This window comes from Humulus lupulus, chromosome 6 (assembly GCF_963169125.1).
Source record: "Humulus lupulus chromosome 6, drHumLupu1.1, whole genome shotgun sequence".
Taxonomy (NCBI): domain Eukaryota; kingdom Viridiplantae; phylum Streptophyta; class Magnoliopsida; order Rosales; family Cannabaceae; genus Humulus; species Humulus lupulus.
Genome location: NC_084798.1, coordinates 151,077,119 through 151,104,162, shown reverse-complemented (window position 1 = coordinate 151,104,162; position 27,044 = coordinate 151,077,119). Strand labels below are relative to the sequence as shown.

The 27,044-nt window shown below is 37.5% G+C and overlaps 1 protein-coding gene and 1 pseudogene across 1 annotated transcript; both read left to right on the top strand.

Annotated features, from left to right (window-relative positions):
- The first annotated feature begins 2,922 nt into the window (after nucleotides 1-2,922).
- Nucleotides 2,923-3,497, top strand: LOC133782608 (uncharacterized). The gene has a single exon (XM_062221941.1). It carries the CDS (start codon nucleotides 3,151-3,153, stop codon nucleotides 3,409-3,411), a length of 261 nt encoding a protein of 86 aa, XP_062077925.1. The 5' UTR covers nucleotides 2,923-3,150; the 3' UTR covers nucleotides 3,412-3,497.
- Nucleotides 3,498-17,048: 13,551 nt separating this feature from the next.
- LOC133784244 (uncharacterized) lies at nucleotides 17,049-17,606 on the top strand (annotated as a pseudogene).
- The last annotated feature ends 9,438 nt before the right edge of the window (nucleotides 17,607-27,044 follow it).

Genomic DNA, 27,044 nt, shown 5'->3' with positions numbered 1-27,044 from the left:
ATTTGTAATATAGTATATTCATTTAATTAATTAATAAGAGTTTTTTCTTTATTATATAATTATAAAAAATAGTAGTATTTGAATTTAAAGGCTTTTATGCTTTGAATATAAAAATGGAAAAATCTCAAGGCTTGGCTAATACTATAGTATTCAACTATATATGGTATTTTTAAGCTATTATTTTAATTATTTAATTAAATTAAATTAACCCTAACATGATGTTATATATAGGTACTTAAGTCTAGGGTTTTGGGATCTTGTGTTTTGAAAAAGCAAAAACCTAGACTCAAAAAGACCTATTGTGGTCACACACTTCTTCTCTCTTTTTCTCTTTAAATTTTCCATCTCATGTGTTGAGAATTACCCACCCTAGTCTAGGTGATCAAAGGTAATTTTGGAAGACTGTGTAGTTTGAAGATCCAATTCACGCTCTCGTCATTACTCTTCGACAGAGAGGAACAAGGGTTATAGAGAGTGAAGGAATGAATCTCAATATCCACTGCGTAAAAATAAGATTCTTAAACTCTGTTATTTTATTTACTTTATGAAATTCATTATAAACATCTTTCTAGGTTGTTTTATATGTTAATTTGTTTAATATATGAAACATACATGAAAATATTTATGATCCTGTAAAATGTATTCCCAACAAACCTCCCCTTCTTGGTGATGTTGTAGACGTTTTGAACGCCTTGGCATGTTTCCTTACCGGAATCAATGGAAGAACTATTGTTTGTTAATTGTTCTACCCACAGACGACGCCAATCTATTGACGGTGATAACTCGTTAACGAACTTAGATAAAAATACTAAGTTTAGTAAACAATCAATGAACTTAGAAGAATGTAAAAAGAACTCAGAACATAAAATGAAGTTGTAGAGAAATAAAGTTTGTATTGCTCAATTGTCTTTGGATACAATGAGTTTTCAACCCCCACAAAATGGTCAGGGGAGGCTCTATTTATAGGGGAGCCATAATGACTCTCAATACAAAAATGGTCCCCAGAGAATCATGGAGCAGGCGTTAGTGGTGTCAAGCTTCAAGCCTATCGGGCCTCACTTTTTTCGGAGGCGTGGGAGAAGGTGCCCCTCATTCTAGTACTTTGTATGACCACCTCCCTTCTGACCTTATACGACCACTACCTTTCTAACTTAGTATGAACACTACCTTTCTGACTTAGTACGACCACTACTCTCCTGATGGTCATGCCTAGTACGTACTCCGTACTACCCAGACCTTTCTCATACCTCACCTTTGCATATGCCTTGATAGGCCCTTGAGAGCTTGAGCGAAATGCGCTTATAGCTCGAGGCTGAGGAGGTACTTTGCCTCTAGGGAGTAGGGATTCTTTAAGCTTATTTCCTTTCAAAGTTAGTGATGGTCTTGAGTTGTTATTCAAAGGTTTTCAAGGCCCTCTAAACCATCTCCTTAGCTTCTAGGGAGTCTTACACACGTTTTATGGTCCTGGGACAAGCCGAACCTATGCATTGGGCTTGCATTGGGCTTCAGGGGAGCCCTGAGCTCACCCCTCTAGGTCATCCCCTTGGGTGAGCTCGCCCCTGGGGTCTTGTGGGGTGTGAGCTTGGTCCTCGTGCAACCTTCATCTCTTCGAAGCACATCTTGGGCGCTTGCGTCTTGTTTTGCTTCTCTTGTCATTTTTTCATGCTCACATGTATTTATAAAATGGGAATTTACTCATTTGGTACCCTATCTTTTTGTAAAGTATCATTTTGGTACCCTCTGTTTTCAATAATGCTCATATGGTACCCTGTATTTTAAAATTATACATATTTGATACCCTAGACTCAGATTTGATAGATAAAATTTTGTCAATATGATCAAACTGTCATCAGTTATATGTAATTAAGTAATTAAATTTAAATTTGGAACTTACATAATTGACAGCAATTTGATTAAATTGGTAAAATTTTATTAATCAAATTTGAGTTTAGGGTACCAAATATGTATGATTTTAAAATATAGGGTACCATATGAGCATTATTGAAAACAGAGGGTACCAAAATGATACTTTGCAAAAATACAGGGTACCAAATGGTTACCTACCCTTATAAAATATATAATAACATAAATGAATTAATTATTATATATATCAGGGTGACTATAGGATAAATTATGCTAATACCGTACCCACACCATACTAGTATATATGTGGGGCGATTATTCCCCACCTTGGTTATTTTTCGTCCTTGAAGGGCTTTTCCTTACCCCATTTGAATCGAATAATCATAGATACTTATACACCATAGGTAATATTACAATCCCTAGTAAACAAAAGATGTTGCCTTTGAAATTTGAGGTTTCTCTTAACCATTTAAATGCATTTAATAATTATACAACTTGGGATTATGACTAAACAAGAAAAGAAAAAAAAAAACTAAGTCGCTTAGGTTGGATTTTCTTCATAGTAATAGATGGTTTTATTTTGGTTTACCTTTTTTCTTAATGAGTGTTGCTATTTGACACCTTAAGGTGTCTAACACCCACAAGAGGTGTCATTCTCTAATTGGTTAACGATACCACATTATAATTATTAAATTAAATTATGTGAAACATGATATTGAATTTCACCTATAACTATATATCACATAATTTGACTCCTCCTTGCTTAGTTAGACATCTCTTAGCAATTCTCTCTCTTAATTTGCCATTATTATTTCATTTAATACACTATTAATTAATTAATAATAAATAAGTAAGTAAAGAAGACCGGTTCCAATTTCCTAGAACTACCCTCTAAATAATTCTAGGGACACTCAAGTTATGATATATAATGGTTGCTTTAGTTTATCGGCAAGTACTTGTCCTTTTCACGTAATAATATTATTAATAAAGCAAATGGTATTTTTTGTCAAAAAAAAAAAAAAAAGAGAAAATGGTATTTTGCTACCAAAACCAGAGGTTTCTACCAAACTGCTGGTGAAACAGTCTAGTTTTCCATTCCAGCTTTATCTCTTTTCTTACTATAATCACTCTCTCACAAACCCCTTTCTATATATTAAGGACATTAACCTCTTTACTCAAATCAACTCAACATAACCAAACAACAAATCATAGTACTTTTCAAATTTTTCCCAATTCCAATATCTTCCTATTTCTACTCGTAGAGTAATAATTTACAAGTGGGCAATTATGAGTACAGCAAGAAGAGCTTGGATTGCAGCAGCAAGTATCGGAGTAGTGGAAGCTTTGAAGGACCAAGGTGTTTGTAGATGGACTTCTGCTTTGAGATCCATACAACATCACACAAAGGCCAATCTCAGAGCCTATTCTCAGGCCAAGAATATCCCAGCTCAGTATTCTAATAGCCAGTTCAAAGATGAGAAATTGAAGCAATCTGAGGAATCTCTTAGAACTGTCATGTACTTGAGCTGTTGGGGTCCCATTAACTGAGACCACTATGAATTTTTGTAATATAGTTTCCTATTTATGTGAAATGTATAGATGGATTTAATATAATCACTCTCTTTCCTTTCATAGATTTTGCTTCATTCACTATTATTAAAGCAGCTTACTCAGTTACTCATGTCTACAGAACCAGGCTTAAAATTAAAACTAGACTATGGTTTGTGATCATATCTCAAACCAGAGGAACTTGATTAGCCACAACACTTGATAACAAAGAAATGATTTAAAGAAGAGAATGTTAGAATATTATTTATTTGGTATATAAAATCAACTAATTGATTTAATATATTCAATATTTAATTTATTGACAAAATATTCTAATTAATGGTCAACATTGTTTGTTACCCGATTTTTCATATCCCAACTGATTGAGGAAATATCTCAATCTGTGGCAGAGACTCTGATGGTAGGTCTCACTCTATAAATATAGAGTACCGGTCCCCAAGCTCGCTACTCATTCTGACTTCCAGTAACTCCATCTAAAAGAGTTAGTGAGAGCTTGGAAGCCCGTGTACTCGTTCTAACTTCTGTTATTTTTCTTTTGTAGATCTAAAGCTAGATCGAGGTTATCAATAGCAATGGCTGGAGGTATACAATATTCGATTTTTTTTTGCATATGTTCATTCATATATTAATTCCGCCTACATGTATATAGAATTGTTCATATGTCTACTTTCATATTAATTCTAACATTTGGTATCAGTCGCCAGTCTACATCTCTGCCTTGCTAATTTTATCTGCATGTATATTTATTTGATTTATATATGCCTTCATATTCATATTCATATATATATATATACATATATCTTCGGTTTTGGTTGGCCTACATTTAACAAAATTTCTTTTGGTAATTTTATTGTGTTTGTATTGTTTTGTGTTTACATATATGTTATATCTAACATATTTTGGCAATATAAACAAATTATACACATATATTTTTTTATGATTTATAGATGTGCCTATGTCTTCATCTATACACATATATTATATATTCGTGTATATAGTTTTATATATTGTTTGAGGGCCATATTCATAATTTTTATTTTTATAGAGAGTTTTAATGTCTCATATTTTTTGATTTTTTGTTTCAAAACTAATTTTCCACATAAGTACCATTAGAAATCCTTCAGATTATTTTTTCTAATGATCTATGTTTCCAAATCAAGTTTTGAGAATCCAAAATCAGTTTTGCAACCTTCATGTACCCGGTTATGGCCAAAAACAATTTTGATATTAAATTTCGATTTTTTGTTGTTGTTTAATCAATCTAACGTCATGAATCTCTTTAGACATGAATTTCGAACCAATTTGGACAATAAATTTTATCTTGCCAATTTAATTAAAACATATAATTTTGGTAAATTATATATTTGGAAATTAATTAAAATGTGCACTTACTTGATTTTGGTGTATGGTATATTTCTTTTATTCATGCAATATTAAATAATTGTGCTATTTTAAGAATGTAAGAAATTTTTACAATTAAGTTTGTGCAATTATTTTATTAATTCACGAAATCAGTAAATGATGTTATTGTCTTATTAAGCATGATTTTTTCTACCATTAAGTATATATATGGAATTATTGTATTTTCGTACATATAATTAATTATACTAATTTGTATGATTATTTTGTTCTTATTCATGCAAAATTTATTTTGAGTATAATTATCTTTAATTTTATATGTATGCCTTTATAATTTTAAATACATTATATATATTTCATTATTGTGCTAGATATATTTAGATTATATTCAAAACATTAAGATAGGTTGAATAATATTTAGCACATTAATCTCCATAAATTATTCATAAAATATTCATAAAACATTAGGGTGAATAAAATTATGAATAATTCATAAACAATTTTGTGGTTGACATAAGAACGCATGAAACTGAGACAAATGCTCAATCTAGAACGGTTTTTAATGATCTTCGGACGACCACACTAGGAGCACTACTCTCTGTGATTGCCTATTATGTTATAACGAAATTGTTCTTAGGTCTTCCTAGAGCCTAAAACATAATGTCTAGTGAACCATATAATTTTACATAATTAGGGAGTAGCCACAGCATCTTTAATTATATAAAATTATATATTAATTTGAAAGGATCACATAATGGACAAAATTGTGATTGATTATATAAATATAACAATTTTACCCCACAGGGATTTTATTATATTTATATAATCAATTAGGATAATATATTAAACTAATTTTCTTAATTTACCCACAGGAGTTATGATAATTAATTTAATAGTTTTATCATAAAGTTTAATAAAGATAGAAGTATCAAACCTTACTTTATCCCAAATAATTCGTTTGAATAATCTATCATCCTTTACATCCAATTTTATTAAATTAAAAATTTAGCCCACAGGCAATTTTTGTTTAATAAAATTTCAATCTTCAGCATGTTATACATTGGTAAAACATGACTTCATTAAGCCTCAATCTTCTAAATCTAAGTTTGTAATCCTATTCATGCAGCTTCTTCATCATCCTCTAGTTTTGCTGAAATCCTTACCGAAATTCCTGAGCTTAGGGGTGATAATTTCAAAATCTGGAAGGAACGAGTTCTTCTTCATTTAGGCTGCGCCGACATGGACTACGCAATAAGGAAGGACGAACCTGCTGCAATCACTGCGACTAGCACTGCTGCTCAGATCGCACTATATGAGAAATGGGAGCGGTCCAATCGCCTCAGCATCATGTTCATCATGTCCAAGATCCCTCTGGGAATGCGTGGATCGGTGGAGCAACCTGAGAAAGTCAAAGACTTGATCAAACTGATCGATGAGCAGTTCGACACTTCAGACAAACCACTTTACAACAACCTCATCCACCAGTTCTCATCCACAAAACTCACTGGTGTCAAAGGAGTTAGAGAACATATTTCAAAGATGAGGGACATTTCTGCTCAACTGAAGAAACTCGATGTAGTCATTCCCGAAACCTTCCTGGTCCACTACATCCTTAACCATCTTCCACCTCAATATGGGCCTTTCAAAATTTCCTACAACACACATAAGGACAAATGGAGTATCAATGAACTGATAACCATGTGTGCTCAAGAAGAAGCAAGGCTCCTGCAGGAACAAGGTGAAAGTGCTCACATGGCCACCCAAGGCAAGAAACGCAAACCATCCAAGAAGGACAAGGGGAAAAATAAAGTGCCTCCCCAAGGTGATATAAAGAAGGATTCCATCAAATGTTTCTTCTGCAAAAAGAAGGGACATGCGAAAAAGGAATGCGCCAAGTTCAAGAAATGGATGGACGACAATGGTAATCCAATTTCATTCGTATGTTATGAATCTAATATGGCTAATGTTAATATTAACACATGGTGGATTGATTCTGGATCAACAATTCACATTTCAAATTCCTTGCAGGGTTTACAAAACCTAAGGAAGCCCGTGGGAAGTGAGCAAAGCATCTTATCTGGAAACAAGATGGGCTCACATGTGGAGGCTATAGGAACGTGCCATTTAGTTTTAAGTAGCGGTTTTGTTTTAAAGTTAGAAAAGACATTTTATGTACCAAGTTTCTCTAGAAACTTGATTTCCGTTTCAAGACTTGTACCTTTTGGTTTTTCCTTTACTTTTTCAGACAAATCTTTTAATTTATATAATAAATCTGAATGTGTTGGAAATGGTATTTTGTCTGATGGTCTTTACTGCCTTAATTTACAAAACAATACCGCTTATAATACTATGCACGTTCACGCTGGCAATAAAAGATGTGTTATGAATGAGAATTCCTCTACATTATGGCACCGGAGATTGGGACATATCTCTATTGATAGAATTAGAAGGTTAGTAAATGATGGGGTACTCAATACCTTAGATTTTACTGATTTTGATACTTGTGTGGATTGCATTAAGGGAAAGCATACCTCCAAGTCTAAGAAAAGTGGTGTCCATAGGAGTTCTGACCTATTAGAAATCATACATACTGATATATGTAGTCCAGACATGGACTCATATGGTCAGAAATACTTCATCTCTTTCATAGATGATTACTCACGCTACATGTATATCTACTTACTTCATAACAAAAGCGAAGCGTTAGATGTCTTTAAGATATTTAAAGCTGAAGTAGAGAAACAATGCAACAAGCAAATTAAGATAGTGAGATCAGATAGAGGTGGAGAATATTATGGTAGATACACTGAAGATGGACAAGAACCTGGTCCTTTTGCAAAGTTTCTTCAAGAAAATGGGATTGTTGCCCAATATACCATGCCCGGTATACCCGAGCAAAATGGTGTTGCAGAAAGGAGAAACCGAACATTGATGGACATGGTGCGAAGTATGCTTAGCAGCAACCCTAAACTTCCTAAATCCTTATGGACTGAAGCTCTAAAGACATCCGTGTACATATTAAATCGAGTTCCAACCAAGGCAGTCTCCAAAACTCCTTTTGAATTATGGAAAGGTTGGAAACCGAGTTTGCAACATGTACGCATTTGGGGATGCCCATCTGAAGTTAGGGTATACAATCCACAAGAAAAGAAACTGGACCCAAGGACCATAAGTGGATACTTTATTGGTTACGCTGAAAGGTCTAAAGGTTACAAGTTTTATTGTCCATCTCATAGCACTAGGATTGTGGAATCAAGGAATGCAAAATTTCTTGAAAATGCCTTGATTAGTGGGAGTGATCAATCCAAGGACTTAGGTTCTGAGAAAGATCCTTTAGAACCCTCCACCTCAAGAGCAAGATTGATTGTGGTCGATAACACCCCTGCAGTCCAAATGGATGTTGAACCACCACAGCCAATTGTTGAAGATCCACAAGTCAATGATGAAGTTCAAATGGATCGAGTTGTTCAAGAGTTGCCTATAATTGTTGAACAACAAGCTGAACCACCCGCTCCTCAAGAGCCTGCTGGTGTAGCCTTAAGAAGATCCACTAGGATAATAAAATCGGCGATACCTAGTGACTACATTGTGTATTTGCAAGAATCTGACTACAATATTGGAGCCAAAAATGATCCAGAAACGTTTTCACAAGCTATGAATAGCAAAGAATCGGAACTGTGGTACAATGCCATGAATGAAGAAATGAATTCTATGAAAAGCAACGGAGTCTGGGATCTTGTTGAGTTGCCTAATGGGGCGAGGGCTATTGGGTGTAAATGGGTCTTCAAAACAAAGAAAGACTCATTAGGCAACATTGAGAGACACAAAGCGAGACTCGTTGCTAAGGGATTCACTCAAAAAGAAGGAATTGACTACACGGAGACCTTTTCTCCGGTATCTAAGAAAGATTCCCTCAGAGTTATCCTGGCATTAGTTGCTCATTTCGATTTAGAGCTACAGCAGATGGATGTGAAAACTGCCTTCCTAAATGGTGACCTAGAGGAGGAGGTATACATGAAACAACCAGAAGGATTCTCCTCTAGTAATGGTGAGCATTTGGTGTGCAAGCTTAAGAAGTCCATCTATGGTTTAAAACAAGCGTCCCGCCAATGGTATTTAAAATTCCATGATGTCATCTCTTCTTTTGGATTTGAAGAGAATGTCATGGATCAATGTATATACCAGAAGGTCAGTGGGAGTAAGATTTGTTTTCTTGTTTTATATGTGGACGATATTCTTCTTGCAACCAATGATAAGGGCATGCTACATGAGGTGAAGAAATTTCTCTCAAAGAACTTTGAGATGAAGGATATGGGTGATGCGTCTTATGTCATTGGCATTAAGATCCATCGAGATAGATTCAAAGGTATCTTAGGTCTATCTCAAGAAACCTACATTAACAAAGTTTTAGAGAGATTTCGGATGAAAGATTGTTCACCAAGTATTGCTCCTATCGTTAAGGGTGATAAATTAAATTTGAGCCAGTGTCCAAAGAATGATTTTGAAAAGGAAGAAATGAAGAACATCCCATATGCTTCTGCTGTTGGAAGCTTGATGTATGCTCAGGTGTGCACACGACCCGACATTGCCTTTGCTGTCGGAATGCTAGGAAGATTTCAGAGTAACCCGGGATTAGACCACTGGAAAGCTGCAAAGAAAGTTATGAGGTATCTTCAGGGTACTAAGGATTACAAACTCATGTTCAGACGAACCGACAACCTGGAAGTAGTTGGCTACTCAGATTCAGACTTTGCTGGTTGTACTGATTCACGTAAATCAACTTCTGGTTACGTGTTTATGTTTGCCGGTGGAGCTATATCATGGAGGAGTAACAAACAGACCTTGACTGCTACTTCTACTATGGAAGCCGAGTTCGTTTCGTGTTTTGAGGCTACATCGCATGGTGTATGGCTAAAGAGTTTCATTTCAGGCCTTAGAGTTGTAGATTCAATATCTAGGCCATTGAGAATGTTCTGCGACAATTCAGCTGCTGTATTCATGGCTAAGAACAACAAGAGTGGTAGTCGAAGCAAGCACATCGACATCAAGTACTTAGCCGTGAGAGAACGTGTTAAAGAAAATAAAGTGGTCATTCAACACATTAGCACTGAATTGATGATTGCTGATCCTTTGACGAAAGGCTTGCCACCTCATAAATTCAAGGATCATGTAGTGAACATGGGACTTGGTTCCCTTATGTAAATTTATTGTACAAACTGAAGTTATTATCAATGAAACTCTTATTTTTGATATTTTCTCATATTTATGCGCATCTTAATTTTATTTGAGAAAATTTTACTTTCATAGGACCTGAATAAACATAAGGTTTATTCGTTTAAGTACATAGCCACATAAATTACATTGTTATGTAATAAATATATTGTAATACATGGAAGATAATACTCGTCATAAAAAGAGGACCTATCGCCATGATTCATGTGTTTATTATCTAACAGGGATGATCGTCGGGCTTAAGTAATACATTAATTTAAATGCTGACCAAGTGGGAGAATGTTAGAATATTATTTATTTGGTATATAAAATCAACTAATTGATTTAATATATTCAATATTTAATTTATTGACAAAATATTCTAATTAATGGTCAACATTGTTTGTTACCCGATTTTTCATATCCCAACTGATTGAGGAAATATCTCAATCTGTGGCAGAGACTCTGATGGTAGGTCTCACTCTATAAATATAGAGTACCGGTCCCCAAGCTCGCTACTCATTCTGACTTCCAGTAACTCCATCTAAAAGAGTTAGTGAGAGCTTGGAAGCCCGTGTACTCGTTCTAACTTCTGTTATTTTTCTTTTGTAGATCTAAAGCTAGATCGAGGTTATCAATAGCAATGGCTGGAGGTATACAATATTCGATTTTTTTTTGCATATGTTCATTCATATATTAATTCCGCCTACATGTATATAGAATTGTTCATATGTCTACTTTCATATTAATTCTAACAGAGAAGAGAGAGGGAATACATTTTCAGACTAACCCATAATGTTACTTCAAAGTTGTTTAATTTTCCAAATCAAGCTAGGCTTTAATTGTGTTCCTCAAATCATTAAACGGTGTACAATGTTAAACAGGGCCAAAAAATAAAAATCATTAGCAAAAGAACAACCTTTTTTCTTTTCGATTAATAAAATTGTCCCCCTAATTTGTAGGCTTTTCCTATAATAGGACTATTGAGACTACGAGGCAATAAAATACAGTGGAATAGTGGATGACTGCAAAAAGATTGATTCTACTTAATGTTAAGACCTTAGATTATTGAATATACCAGATCACTCCTCCAAATGACGTGTAGAATATTCCTGCTGTTGTCCATAGAAATCATAGCACAATAAGGTGTACAAATATTGTTACAGATTATTCCCTTTATTGTTACAATTCCTATACGTGTACAAAGCTGAGAGACTCATGTAAATTTGTAATGTTATCACATTTAGTATAAATATAAATTAATACACCAGCTTTATTTTTTAGCTGCGTTCTACGATTTTCTACCAAAATATCCAAACTCTATTTTGGTATCAGAAGCCTTCTAGGCCTCCACCACTGTCTTCTCCTGGGCCTGCTTACACCGTCGCCCCTAGCTCTGTTGGTGCCGCCAAGTCTGGCGCTGCTGCCTTGGCTCCTCCTTCCTCATCCACTGCTGGATCAAGCAATGGGTTTTCCTCTGCTCTTCTGTCTCCGTTTGGGAGCACTCTCAGTCAGCCTTTTATGCTCAAGTTGGACCGATCCAATTTCACCTTGTGGAAAACCATGGTTTCCACCATTATCCGTGGTCACCGTCTATTTGGCTTCCTCGATGGCTCTAAACCCTGCCCATCAAAGTTCCTCCCTCTCGTTTCCGTGTCTGGTTGTCCGGATCTCAGCTTCGCTCCTCAGCCTAATCCTGCTTTTGAGTCTTGGGTCATCAATGATCAACTTCTCATGGGCTGGCTTTATGGCTCTATGACTTGAGCCATTGCCATCGAAGTCATGGGATATGCTTCAGCTGCTGGTCTCTGGCGAGCGTTGGAGACCCTCTATGGTGCTTACTCGAAGGCTCGGCTTGATGACACACACACCAAGCTTGAGACCACGCACAAGGGCAGCATGACCATGCCGGAGTATCATCGTCAAATGCGCAGTTAGGCTGATGTTCTTGCGTTGGCAGGTGAACATTACCCTGACTCTCACTTGGTTACTAATGTATTAAATGGCTTGGATGCAGACTATCTCTCCATTGTTGTTCAGCTTGAAGCTCGTTCTGCCCTCACTTGGCCTGAACTTCAGGATACTATTCTCTGATTTGATAGTCGTCTTGAGCGTCTCCGTGCTCTCTTTCCTTCGTCCAAGCTCTTGTCTCTGCTTCTGTCACCGGCTGCGAATCTTGCTGCTAAGTCTACTCCGTCCTCTCATCCGAAGCGCCCTTCTCATTTTAGTTCTCCTCGTGGCCGTGGCTCTCCTTCTTCTCGTGGGGATCGTAGCAGTGGTCCTCATGGGTCTCGTGGCAGGGGCGGAAAGAACTCTGGCCCTCGACCCACTTGCCAGGTCTGTGGAAAATATGGTCATTCCGCAGCTATTTGTTATAATCGCTTTGACGAATCCTTCATGGGCACTGACCCTCGGAACTCCTCATCTTCTCAAGCCTCAAATCCTTCGGCCTTTGTTGCATCACCAGATTCCATTGACCATGAGGCTTGGTTTGCTGACAGTGGGGCTAGCAATCACCTCACCTCTAACGTGGACAACCTGACCCAACATCTTCCATATGGTGGTAAAGATAAGCTCACGATTGGTGATGGTAACCAGCTTGAGATCTCTAATGTTTGTACTGGATGTTTTTCTACTGCATCTGATAAACCTTTGCTCCTTAACCAACTTTTTCATGTGCCTAAAATAGCAAAAAATTTGATTAGCGTCTCTAAACTTACTGCTGATAACAATGTGCATATTGAGTTCCACTCAAACTGTTGTTTTGTGAATGACAAGGATACAAGGAAGGTGCTGCTGCGAGGGACACTTAAAGATGGCTTGTACAAACTCGACGCTACCGCACTCACCCCACTATCTACCTCACCATCCATGGTTGCTAATCACATTGAATCTAACTTGTTTGCTAGTGTTTATCTGTATCACAGTCAAATGTAAATCAACCTGTGGTTGATGAGTCTTTTCTTTTCATAAGTGATATTTGGCATAGACGTTTGGGTCACCCATCGTCTAGAGTCTTAAGGCAAGTGATGTCAACTTCTAATGTAAAAGTTTTATCTAATGAGAAAAAATCATTTTGTGATGCTTGTCAGTTGGGTAAAGCTCATTCACTTCCATTTCAATCTTCCACTAGTAGAGCCAAGACCATTTTGGAACTTGTTCACACAGACCTTTGGGGTCCAACACCAGTAAACTCCAATAAAAACTATCAGTTTTACATTCACTTTGTAGACGATTACAGTAGGTTCACTTGGTTTTATCCCCTTAAAGCAAAATCTGATGCCTTGGCAGCTTTTATCCACTTCAAATCCCTTGTTGAAAACCAATTCGACAAGAAGATTAAGTCTTTGAGATCTAATTTGTGGGGGGGGGGGGGGGCTTGAGTATCTATCATTTGAGAAGATAGTGCAAGAAAATGGCACTTACTTCTGCTCAAAATGGAAGAGCGGAAAGGAAAGACCGACACATTGTCGAAATGGGCTAACACTCTTAGCCCAAGCTGGAATGCCCTTGAAATATAAGGTTGATGCTTTTCAGGCAGCAGTATACCTTGTTAATCGTTTGCCTACTCCACTGTTACAACACAAGTCACCTTATGAAGTCATTTTTCAAAAAAAAACCTGATTACCACTCATTTAAAGTTTTTGGAGCAGCTTGGTTCCCTTGTATCAGACGCTATCTTGATCACAAATTCAGTTTTAGGTCCTTAAAATGTGTTCATCTTGGGTTTAGTGAGTCATGTAAGGGGTACAAATGTTTAAGCTCAACTGGTCAGGTATATATTTCAAGGAGTGCCAAATTTAATGAGGTTGAGTTTCCTTTCAAGGCTGGGTTCTTAAATAATTATCAGCCTGAAAAACAGGCCTCGGACTTTCCCATGTCTTGGGTTCACTTGCCTTTCCCTGCAGCTCATGTACCAACAGATACCTTCATCAGAGGCCTCGACATCTACTCACACTCCAGCAACAGTGTCCTCGCCAGCAGCACCATCCAGCTCCAACTCCTTCACGACAATGGACCATCAGGTATGCACCCCTATTCATGAAACTCCTTCTGCTCATACTGACCACGTGGCTGCAAATGGTGCTTCTTTTGATTCATCCTCTAGGAGTGATGAGTGTCCAATTGCTTCCTCACCTGGTGCTTCTTCTACTTCTGCAACAACATCTGTACAATCAACCCCAGTATGTGCCACTCATCCTATGATTACAAGAGCCAAGGATGGAATTTATAAACCTAAAGTCTATTTGGATCAATCACAATGGCATCCTCATCACGAAGAACCTGCTACTATTTCAAAAGCCCTTGCTATTGAGGGGTGGAAAACAGCCATGGACCAAGAAATTCAAGCACTTCAAGCAAACAAGACTTGGTCTCTTGTTCCTCCTGCCAGCCACTATAATTTGGTTGGTAACAAATGGGTTTTCAAAGTCAAGACCAACGCTTCAAAGCTTGTTGATCGCCAAAGGTTTCCATCAACAGCCTGGTATAGATTTTGGCGGAACTTTCAGTCCCGTTGTCAAAGCCTCAACAGTTCGCATTGTCCTCACCATAACTATGTCTCGGCACTAGTCTATACGATATAAATAATGCTTTTCTGAATGGTTACTTGGAGGAGGATGTCTACATGACCCAACCTGAAGGGTTTGTTGATTTGGAAAAGCTTAATCATATATGCAAGCTGCACAAGTCTCTCTACGGGCTAAAACAAGCACCAAGGGTTTGGTTTGAGAGACTGAAAAATACATTGTTGCAATGGCACTTCAATAATTCCAAGGCAGATAGTTCCTTATTCTTCTATAACAGAGATGGAGTTGTGATCTTGGCCCTCATTTATGTAGATGACATTATTGTCATAGGAAACAACACCAACAAGCTCACTCAATTTATTGCTGCTCTAAACAAGAGCTTTACCTAGAAGGACCTTGGACCACTTAATTTTTTCCTTGGCATTGAAGTGTACCGTGATGACACAGGCCTTTATCTTACTCAAACAAAGTATGTTGAGGAAATTTTATTGAGGTACAAGCTGACTAATCTAAAGCCAGTCTCAACTCCAATGGCAGCTGGCAAACCACTATCTCGAACTGACGGTGAAAGACTTGCAAGTCCTACTGTGTACAGAAGTCTCCTTGGAGCACTACAATATTTGTGTCACACACGACCTGATATTGCATATGCTGTAAACAAGCTAAGCTAATATCTTCAAGAACCAAACTGGAGTAATGCGAAGAGAATATTGAGGTATTTAAAAGGAACTGCCAACCATGGCTTGCATATTGGGATAAGTGAGAACCTGAGTTTGGTAGGGTACTCGGATGCGGACTGGGCATGCTGCCCATATGACAGGAAGTCAGTTGCTGGTTACTGTGTGTACTTTGGAGATACTTTGGTGTCATGGTCGTCTAAAAAGCAAGTTGTGGTATCACGCTCTAGTACAGAATCTGAGTACAGAGCACTTGCACAGGTAGCTACCGAGATAACATGGATAGAGTCACTACTGTAGGAGCTGAAGTTTCCCTTGATAACCAAATCCATCACTTGGTGTGATAACATTAGTGCAGCAGCTCTTGCCTCTAATCAAGTATATCATGCAAGAACAAAGCACATAGAGCTTGATGTGCATTTTGTTAGAGATAAAGTGCTCAAGAAAGAACTGGAAGTCAGGTATGTTCCATCTGCAGACCAAGTAGCCGACTGCCTCACTAAGGGACTATCATTTGACAGATTTAGTTTACTGGTCTCCAAACTTGGTGTGCAACAATCACCCCTTCGTTTGAGGGGTGGTGTTAAGACCTGAGATCATTGAATATACCAGATCACTCCTCTAAATGACATGTAGAATATTCCTGCTGTTGTCCATTGGAATCAGAGCACAATGAGGTGTACAAATATTGTTACAGATTATTCCCTTTTTTGACAATTCCTATACGTGTACAAAGCTGAGAGGCTCATGTAAATTTGTAATGTTATCACATTTAGTATAAATATAACTTAATACACCAGCTCCATTTTTGAGCTGCGTTTTATGATTTTCTCCCAAAATATCCAAACTCTATCTCTTAAGAGATGAAAAATTAAAGCAATCTGAGGAATGGCTTAGAACAATCATGTATTTGAGCTGTTGGGTTCCCAACAATTGAAGCCCTTTTGTGCTTTTCTGTAACATATTCTCTCAGTTTTTAGTGAAATACATACATTGATTTAAATTATTGCTTGCTTACCTTTCAAATATTTATAGTTCACTATTATAATTTTCTGATCTTGACTTGAAAACCAGGCTATGGTAGACTGTAGTTTACCTAGAACTATGCACATTAATTGGATGGTCAAGAAGATACCTCTAGGCAGAGGATCCTGATAGAATGAGACACATCACTAATCCAATAATTTCATTCTCTTGAAATTGAAGTTTCTTTTATTGCCATAACAAAATGGGATTATTGCTCAAGAAAAGAGTGAAATCAAAAGTTATCTCAAATTCGTAATTAACCAACAGCATTGCTAATATTATATACTTTTGCAGAAATTGATGAAGTGTTGCTTAATTTTATTGAATCCATTATCAATAATCAAAGGCTATCTTCAATAGAGAGATTTTTCTAAGGGAATGAAAAATTGGGGACTTGTTGGTAGCTTGCACATGACAGTAATTGTGGCCTTCTATATTCTAAAAATGTTTCCTTTGATTTGCAAGTATCATATATTTGCAATAATAAGAATGATCCAAATTTATTTATAATTTAATTCAATATTTAATAGCTGAAAGCCATGGAAGCAAGAGTGAGAGTGAAGGCAAGGTTGTAATCAAAGCAATATAATATACTATATTTGTTCTTTTCTAACACATTAATAATGATTAAGAGAGAGATTCCAGAATGTAACTCATTAGTAAAACCATCTCTCTTAATGTCAAGCCACACTCTCTTAAATTGGTTGGCTTATTTTATTGACAAGTCAGTCTTTGTTGACATAAATAATCTCAGCCCGCTTGAAAACAATGAGTTAAGCATATGGTATTTTGTTCCCAAAACCAGAGGCTTCTCCCAAACTACTGGCGAAAACAGTCTCTAGTTTTCTCTTCCAGTCTTACATCTTTTCCCAAACTCAAAGTCACACAATTTACAAACACCATATCTATATAAAGACATAACTACTTGATACAATTCAACACATTCGAAAACCTAAATCATTGAGAACTTACCCACTTCCAATTTGATCAGATTATTTTCAGTTTTAGAACAGTTAAATTAAGAGGGAAATACCAAGATGAGTTCAAGTAAAGCTTGGGCAGTGGCAACAAGTATTGGAGTAGTGGAAGCTTTGAAGGACCAAGGCGTTTGTAGATGGAATTCTGTTCTGAGGTCAATTCAGCAGCACACAAAGGCCAATCTCAAATCTTATCCTCAGGCCAAGAAAATCCCAGCTCAGCTTTCTACAACATCTCCAAAGATGAGAAATTGAAGCAATCTGAAGAATCTCTTAGAACTGTCATGTACTTGAGTTGTTGGGGTCCTAACAATTGAGGACTTTTGTAATATATTTTCCCATTTTTTCACTAAAAAGTACATAAATGAATTTAAGAACATAGCTATTTCTTTTAACGATTTTGCTTATTTCAGTGTTGAAGTTTCCGTACGCCAACTCAAATTTTATAAAACTGAATTAAAAATAAAAATTCTCTACGGAATTTGTTTATTTAATTAATGGGCAGTTATTCAATACCTGACTTCCATTTGAGGTGTTGAATCCTTCATATAATACAAGATTTGATGTACTATAGCAATAAGTTGATTTTTAATCTTTTACCTTCTAAAAGTACTATTGCAACCCGTACTTTATATATAAATAAGAAAAAATAAATATTTTTTTATATATTGTGGAACTTTACATACAATTATTTAATTATTTTGTTTTTGTTTAGGGACAAGATTGTAATATCAATTAATAGTAATATGTATCTACTATACAGGCAAATGTGTTTTGCCTAAAGGAGATTGTATCAAGTTTTTTGGTGAAATAAGTGCAACCACTTGAAATTGTATATGATAATGTGTATCTGAAAATGTTTACTATAATAAAAGACTTGAAATTGTATATGATAATGTGTATCTGAAAATGTTTACTATAATAAAAGGTATATAATTGTACACTTATATAACAATATTGATAAATTTTTAAGTATAAAATCTATATAAATATTTACAATTTCTAAAAACATAAAAAAATGTCGTACTGGTTTTTTTTTCACCTTCTCTCCATAAAAAAATTATATGTAAATATATTTATTTAAATTATATAAGAATAATTAATATTTTTGTCCCCGAACTTATAACACTACTATATCGTGCCCCCTAAAATATACATGTTAAAAACTGTAACACCCTTATTTTCTCATAAAAATAATACAGAGAACCAATGTTGAAAAATAAAAACATAAACATTGATTTTTTATTTAAAATAAACTAATTCAGACGGGATCCCATTTTTTTTTCTAAAAATACAACTTGTAAGCTGTCTTAAAAAATAGTAATAGAAATACAGCAACATTTATTTTAGAGAAATAAAACACTAATTAAGACAACGAAATATAAACTTTAGATCTTCAAGCAACTATATGGCCATCACGAATACACATGTAGCTATCCAGGTTCAACTCGACACCTGCCATCTATCTCTTTACTTATTTTGATATACACAGATATACTATAAGGAGTGCACTTCTAAGCCGAATAAGGAAAATACAATCATGACAAACATACAGACAATTTCATAAATATCACAAGAGATTCATTATTCAACAATACCATAAAAGCTACATAATATCTTATAATAATAATTAAGAAAATCGCCACCATAAATAACTATGCATTTCTTACTTCATATACATAAACTTACTATTATCATAATCATATCAGCTATAAACGAATTAGTTAAGTTATAGATAGAGTGTTTATAAAGTTTGGGCATCTGAGCCCTTTGGACATCACTTAGGTCCATCTTACAGTTTTGGACATCACTTAGGTCCATTTATGAGTTTCACTTAGGCCAAGCCACACTTATCATCTTGTACCAGAAACATTAGTGTCATAATATTTACCTAAAGTCATAATCTAAATTTATCTAATTTTCCTTACCTTGAGTGTAGAGAAAAAGTGTAACGCCCTGGGTAGCCAAGACCGTTACACTGTGTATTTATAAAGGTGCAAGACTTGCTAACCAAGTCAAATTAGTTGAAAACGTGTTGCTAAGACCATTAGTGAACTAGGGTTAAAAGGCTTTGGTCATAAAAGATATATCTCATATAAATAAACGTTTATACATGGGATCCCAAAAGAAATAACGTTTGAAGGACAGTTTACAAAATTTTCTAGAGTATATACATCAATTGGCCACTCTAAGGGCAAAACAGACATTTAAGGTCCTCCTGTTCCTGTCCCTCCCTCAACCGTGGCGGCCGAGCAGCTAATCATGTACATTCCGCCTCTAAAGCTCTCCAAATCAGGGTTGATCAAGCTTACCGTTGCCTTTATCTGAACCACGTAGCACCTGTGAGTCAAGGCCCAGCAATAAAACCATAATATCATAGCGTAAACAATGACAATAACCAAATAATTCTTTAATCCATAAATTCAGCAGATCATGACATTCACAAGATCAGTAAACATAACCAACAAATTCACAAACTAATACTCAGATATATTCAGCATATCATATTTGTCAATTAACAACAACAACCAAATCATACAATAACCAAGGTTGACGCCTTAAGTCGCACCCTCTATTTACACCACTGATTTCAGTTTGCTTAAACCGAGCTCAGTGAATATTAAGCTGTCCTCAACTACCAGTGGCTGAGCCGCGCCCTGTGCGCCATTGTAAACTCCGGCACTCTTAGGCCATTTGTTTTACATTTCCATGGCATAATACCACCTTACATAATGCATACAAGAATAGGGAGCCCTTAGTCCCGTCATAAACTCACAACCGGGTGCAGTTTTCTTACCTTTAAATCCAAGTGTTCTGATTACGAGAGATGACCCTTGAGCATGATCCGTTTCTCGAGCCCTAGCTTACACCTTGTCACAAACAAGATAAGGGATTCCATCAATAATAATTGTATAAAGGTTTCCGAACCAAGTTCTAGTCTCCGGAGTATAGAATTCCACCAAACATGGTAGTGGAATCAATCCCAAGCACCCTAGGTTAGGTTCCCGCGCCTAAAACCTCCTTAAGGAAAAAAATGCCCTTAAGAACCGCAGCCCAAGCTCTCTATGTCGTGGCTTGCCCTTATCTAGAGGCCCAGCCTCACCAAATAACAGACACGGTCCGCGGCCCAACACTCCCCATGTCACAGCCCGCCCTTCTTCCTCAGCTCCCATCTGCTCCAGAGGGTCGCGACACACCAAGAACTGAGTCGCGGCCCAACCCCTTCAAACCCAGAAAACCCACCATTTTTAACAATCAAACCTCACTCAAATCAACCCAAAATCATCCTAATGATACAATTCAACTATCATAAACATCCTAACATGTTTCCAGCAGAAAAATCCAACAGAAACCTAGCTTAGAAACTCATCAAAATTACACTTTAATCTTTGAAACCCATAAGCTCAAGAACACTAAAACCAACCAAGAGAACACAGAATTCAAACGCTAAAATATAAATTAGAGCTTACCTTCACTGAAGAACCAATCCACCAAGCAATTGTTGAGCTAACTCCCAAGCCCTTAGTTCCAATTTAGTCTTCAATTTCAAAACCCATAAACTCTTAGAACCCAACCAAAACTGCAGAATTTAATTAGCTAAACCACAATTCAGCACTTGCCTAAATTACTGGTCTGAACCTTCAGATTGCTACTGAGATATCCCCCAAGATTCCAGCTCAAACCTCTGAATTTCCAACCAAATCTTCCTTAGTTCCAATGGTTCCTTAAGAGAAAGAGAGAGAGAGAGTGTGTTGAGCTGAGAAGAAGGAAGGGTCGGTTTGGGTGTTTCGAGCTAATTCCTTCTTTGTTTTATCTTACTTAAGTCAATTCCAAAGCTCGGGGTACCAAAAACGTCCCTGAGGGCAAAATGGTAAACTTCCCCAGTATTCCCACCTAGGCTTCCTAACCTCAAATATATCTCCAATTATTTATTTCCATAACCCGATAACTCAAATAACTATCTAATTCCCAAAATACCCCTTGACTCGCCCCGAGTCAAGTGTTGGGTCTCGTTGTGACTTTCCCGTTAACTAGCTCCCTAGGATCGCTTGAAGTCGCATGCTGCAGATATATCCACATAATAATGTGGTCTTCACAATTATAACACATAATCACATTTATGCCCTCAACGAGCTAAAATTACGAATATACCCTTTTAAGCTAAACCGGGCCTACATGCATACTAAAACTCTTAGACATGCATTTCATATATCCATATAATAATATAAGCATGCTTATCACGGAATCATGCATTAAATTATTTAATTCTCACATAAACCAACTATGCCCTCCCGGCATACTAATCAAGGCCCTTAAGCCTTATTAGTGATTTTTTTGGGTCGTTACAACTATCCCTTCCTACTGATATTTCGTCCTCGAAATTTTACCTGAACAACTCGGGATACTGATTCTGCATCACTGACTCAAGCTCCCAGGTCGCTTCCTCGACCCTACTATTCCTCCACAATACTTTAACTAGCGGAATTGTCTTATTCCGTAGAACCTTATCCTTCTGATCTAAAATCTGAATCGATTGTTTCTCATAAGACATATATGTATGCAATTCCAAGTCCTCATACTTCAGCACATGTGTCGTATCTGAGACGTACTTCCGCAACATAGAAACATGGAATACGTCATGAACTCCTGAAAACGACGGTGACAAAGCCAACCTGTAAACCACATGTCCAATCCTTTCTAGAATCTCGAAAGGTCCAACAAATCGAGGGCTCAACTTGCCCTTCATCCCAAATCTCCTCACCCCACGCAGTAGTGAAACTCGCAGAAACACGTGGTCCCTAGCCTGAAATTCCACGTCTCTACGCTTGGGATCAGCGTAGCTTTTCTGTCTACTCTGTGAGGTGAGCATCCTAGCTCGGATCTTCTCAATAGCTTCATTAGTCTTCTGAACCATGTCCGGCCTCAAGTACTTTCTCTCACCCATCTCATCCCAATGAATGGGCGACCTACACTTCCTTCAATATAACATCTCATATGGAGCCCCTCTAATCGTGGACCGATAACTATTGTTAAGTGAAAACTCAATCAACGGCAGATACTTACTCCAAGATCCCTCGAAGTCAATCACACATGCCCTAAGCATATCCTCCAACACCTAAATCTCCCTCTCAGATTGTCCATCAGTCTGAGGATGAAAGGCTGTGCTAAACTTCAACTGAGTCTCCATGGCTTTCTACAAACTACCCCAAAACTTGGAGGTAAAGATAGGATCTCGATCAGACACAATAGACTTAGGAACCCCATGGAGACGAACTATCTCCCTCACATTCAACTCTACATATTGTTCCATTGTGTAAGTCGACTTCACTGGCAGAAAATGAGTTGACTTGGTGTATATGTCCACTATCACCCACACCGAGTCATAAAGTCCCATTGTCCTGGGTAAACCTCCCACAAAGTCCATTGTAACATCTTCCCATTTCCACTCAGGAATACCCAAAGGCTGAAGCAACCCTGCTGGTTGCTGATGCTCAGCTTTCACCTGATGACAAGTTAAACACCTGGCCATGTACTCCACTACATCCTTCTTCACCCCAGGCCACCAATACAATGTCCGTAGATCCTGATACATCTTCGTGGTACTCGGATGAAGTGAGTACGGCATAGTATGAGACTCATCTAGTATCTCTCGTCTGATCCCTACATCAGCAGGAACACAAATCCGCCCCCGATACTGTAGCATACCAACCTCAGAAATAGAATAGTCCTTAGCTACCCCCACTAAGACATTCTCACTAATCTCCTGTAATTGTGCATTCACCAATTGACCCTCCTTGATCTGCTCTAGTAAGGTTGATTGCAGAATAACATTGGCCAATAACCTACCACCAGTTCTATCCTTGCCCTGGTCATCTCATCAACCGACTCCCTGGAAATCTGAACAGAACTAAATAACTGCCCCGAGCCTCTCCGGCTCAATGCATCTGCCACTACATTGGCTTTTCCTGGGTGGTAAAGAATGTCATAGTCATAATCCTTTACCAACTCCAACCAACGCCTCCGTCTCATGTTCAGATACTTCTGAGTGAAGAAATACTTCAAACTCTTGTGATCAGTGTATATTTTTCACTTCTCCCCATAAAGATAATGTCACCACACCTTCAGTGCAAATACCACTGCTGCCAGTTCCAGATCATGGGTAGGATACCGCTGCTTATACTCCTTTAACTGTCGTGATGCATAAGCTATAACTTTCTCATTCTGCATCAACACACAGCCTAAACCCATCATTGATGCATCACAGTATACCACAAACTTTCCTTCCTCCGAAGGAAGACTCAGGACAGGTGTAGTAATAAGTCATCGCTTCAATTCTTGGAAACTGTTCTCACACTTCTCTGACCAAACGAACTTCTGATTCTTCCTTGTCAACTTTGTCATCGGTGAAGAAATCTTTGAGAATCCTTCTACAAACTACCTATAATAACCTGTTAACCCGAGGAATCTCCGAACCTCCGAGGCGTTCCTTGGCCTCGGCCAATCTCTCACTGCCTTCACACCTTGGATGGATCCACCTTAATCCCTTATGCGCCAACTATATGTCCAAGAAAGGTTACTTCTGGCAACCAAAACTCACACTTCTTAAACTTGGCATATAACCTATGTTCCCTTAATCTCTGCAAGACTTGTCGAAGATGTTGCTCGTGCTTTGCCTCTGAACTGGAGTACACTAAGATGTCGTCGATGAAAACAATGACGAACTGATCCAAGAAATCCTTGAACACTATGTTCATTAAGTCCATAAAGGCTGCCAGGTCATTGGTCAAACCAAATGATATAACCAAGAACTCATAGTGCCCATACCTCGTTCATAAGGCCTTCTTCGGTATGTCCTCATCCTTGATCCTCAGCTGGTGATAACCAGATCGAAGATCAATCTTTGAGAACACCGTCTTTCCCTTCAACTGATCAAACAAGTCATCGATCCTTGGTAGAGGGTACTTATTCTTGATGGTCAACTTGTTCAATTCTCTGTAGTCTATACACATCCTCAAAGTCCCATCCTTCTTCTTTACAAACAAAACTGGAGCGCCCCATGGAGAGTAGCTAAGCCTGATGAATCCCAAATCCAGAAGTTCCTGTAGTTGTATCTTCAATTCCTTCTTTTCTGCTAGTGCCATCCTATATGGTACTATTAATACTGGTTCTGTCCCCGGTGCTAACTCAATAACAAACAGAATCTCTCTATGCAGCGGCAGTCCTGGTAGATCCTCATGAAATACATCCAAGAACTCACAAACCAATTTGGTCTCTCTCGGCCCTACTGGCAAAACATTAGTAGTATCCACCACACTAGCCAAAAAACCTATACATCCTCCCAGTAACAAGTCTCTGGCTCTTAGAGCTGATATCATGGGTATGCGGGGTCCACATACTACACCCACGAAAATGAAGGGATCCTCGCCCTCCAGCTCAAAAGTCACCATCTTCTTCCTGCAATCAATAGTATCCCCATATCTGACCAGCCAATCCATCCCAAGAATCATGTCAAAGTCCTCCATGTCTAGCTCAATCAAATCTACTGAAAGCTCCCTACTATCAACCACTACTAGCAGTGCTCTAATCCACCTCTTAGAGACTACCAGTTCCCCAGTAGGCAATATGGTCCCAAACCCTGCAGTATGGTACTCACTAGGTCTACATAATCTATCAATCACCTTACTAGAAACAAACGAATGTGTAGCACAAGAGTCAATCAATACAGTAAAAGGAGAGCCAGCGCTAGAAAGCTGACTTGTCACCACCGAGGGACTAGCCTCGGCCTCTGCCTGTGTCAAAGTGAACACTCGAGCTGGAGTCAAGATGTCCACCTTCCCTGCTTCCCCTTTCTTCACTGTTGGGAAATCCTTCTTGAGGTGCCCCACTATCCTGCACACAAAGCAAACCTTGGCCCGAAACTCGCCCTGATGGTGTCTTCTGCACCTCGTGCACTTCGGGTAACTCCTCCATGCCTCACCGCCTCCCTGATGGCCTCCCTGAGCACCCCAACCTCTCCTATCAAGACCAGCAGTGCCCGAAGTGTCAGGGGTCTTCCTCTTCGAATCACTGGGGCCTCCGCCCCTACCAGACCCTGAGAATGGAGGCACTGCTCTACGACCCTCTCGTCTCACTGCACCCTCCCTCTAGATCTTATTCTCTGCTTCTTCAGCGGTAAAAGCCTTCTCAATAGCCTGGGTGATGGACCCAAAATGGGTATGTTTTAAATATGTAAATCGCAAGCGCACGAATTGTTCATATAGAATAGTGATCGTGTAAGCAAGGATGTCGAACTCAAATGAGTTGTCTAAAATAAAAAAGAAAACTATTTTAAACCAAAATTAATAAGCTCTAACCTAGCTCCAAAGATTGATGAGATTTAATGTCATGAACATAAAATAAAAGATTTAAAATAAAGCTATTTAAGAGAAGTAAATCAATTATGATTTGAAAATAAGTAGTAAAAGAAAGATTATTAAGATACTAGAAAACACAAAATGTAAGTTTAATAATATTTATTAGTATATTGATTCCCAAGTTTCAGTGATAGTTAAAATAAATCAAACTATCATTTTCTAAATAGATTTATAATTTTAAGCACAAATTACTTCTAAAAATATAGGATTTTTCTTCACTTTTCAAAAAGTATAATTTCAAAGTATTTAATGTGAATCAACCTAATGAAACAACAAAAAATCAAATAACATTATTTATAAGGCAAAACATAATATTTTTGTTCTAAGCATTGGATGTGTACAATTTAATGACACATCTTACAGAAAGAATATTATGTTTTGCAAAATGAAGAACAAAGTGCATATTATCTAACAATCCAAAATATGAGACATTAAAGATGAAAGACGTATATGTAGAAGAGAAATCCATAAACTTTGTTGCATTACAAGGGAAATCAACATACAGCATAAATATTATCCAGTTACAAGTTGCTTCATCATGATCTTAATAATCTTATGAAAAATATTAGAAGCACATAACTAGAATAGAAATTACAAAATAAACAAAATACATACTTGAAAATGCTCTTGAAAAACCCAAAATGGAAGAGAGAATGGTGGAGAGAAAATGGTAGAAAGAAGATGGTAACCAAAAATTAAGCCCCCTAAAATGGTCTTGAAATTCCATATTTATAGCCAAAATGAGAGCATTAAAATAATCAACTTAAATTAATTAAATTGATTAAATTAATTGAATAAAGTAAATATGGTATGTAGAGGTAAGTTATAGGGTGTAATGATGATGTTGTGGTGAAATATGTGAGAAAATTGGGTAAAAATGTGGCATTTTAGGCATAGGGGTAAAGGTACAAAAATACAATTGTTGGGCTCAAAGTGGGGAAAAGGCAGCTTGTTGGCTGCTGGTTGGGTGGCTGTTTCGGCTGAGCCTGGAGCAGATTGGGCCGGTTGACTTGTTAGTGTGGGAGCAGAAGGAAGGAGGCCCGAATGGCTGGCTAGGTGTGGGCCTTTAGGCTGAAGCAGGCGAGCTGGGAGACTTCGGCAGGGCCAAATGCTGGAGACTTCATTGGGCCTGGCTGCTAGGTTCGGGCCCGAAGGAGGGCAGCTGACTTGGGCCTAGCGTGATGGCTGGGGAAGGTGAGGGCTTGGGCCATGAGGAGGGCACGGGTTGGACCTTGGGAAAATGCCAAAATCTTTAGTTTTTCTCACAAAATTATCACTTTTCTTTTATTTTCTCTTCTTTATTTTCAAGCATAAAAATTGCAAAGTACATCCTACAAAATAAGTAAACATTAAATTAGAATCAAATATTTTCAATTATAAAATAACTCATATTAAGTCCATGAAAATATTAATTGAAAT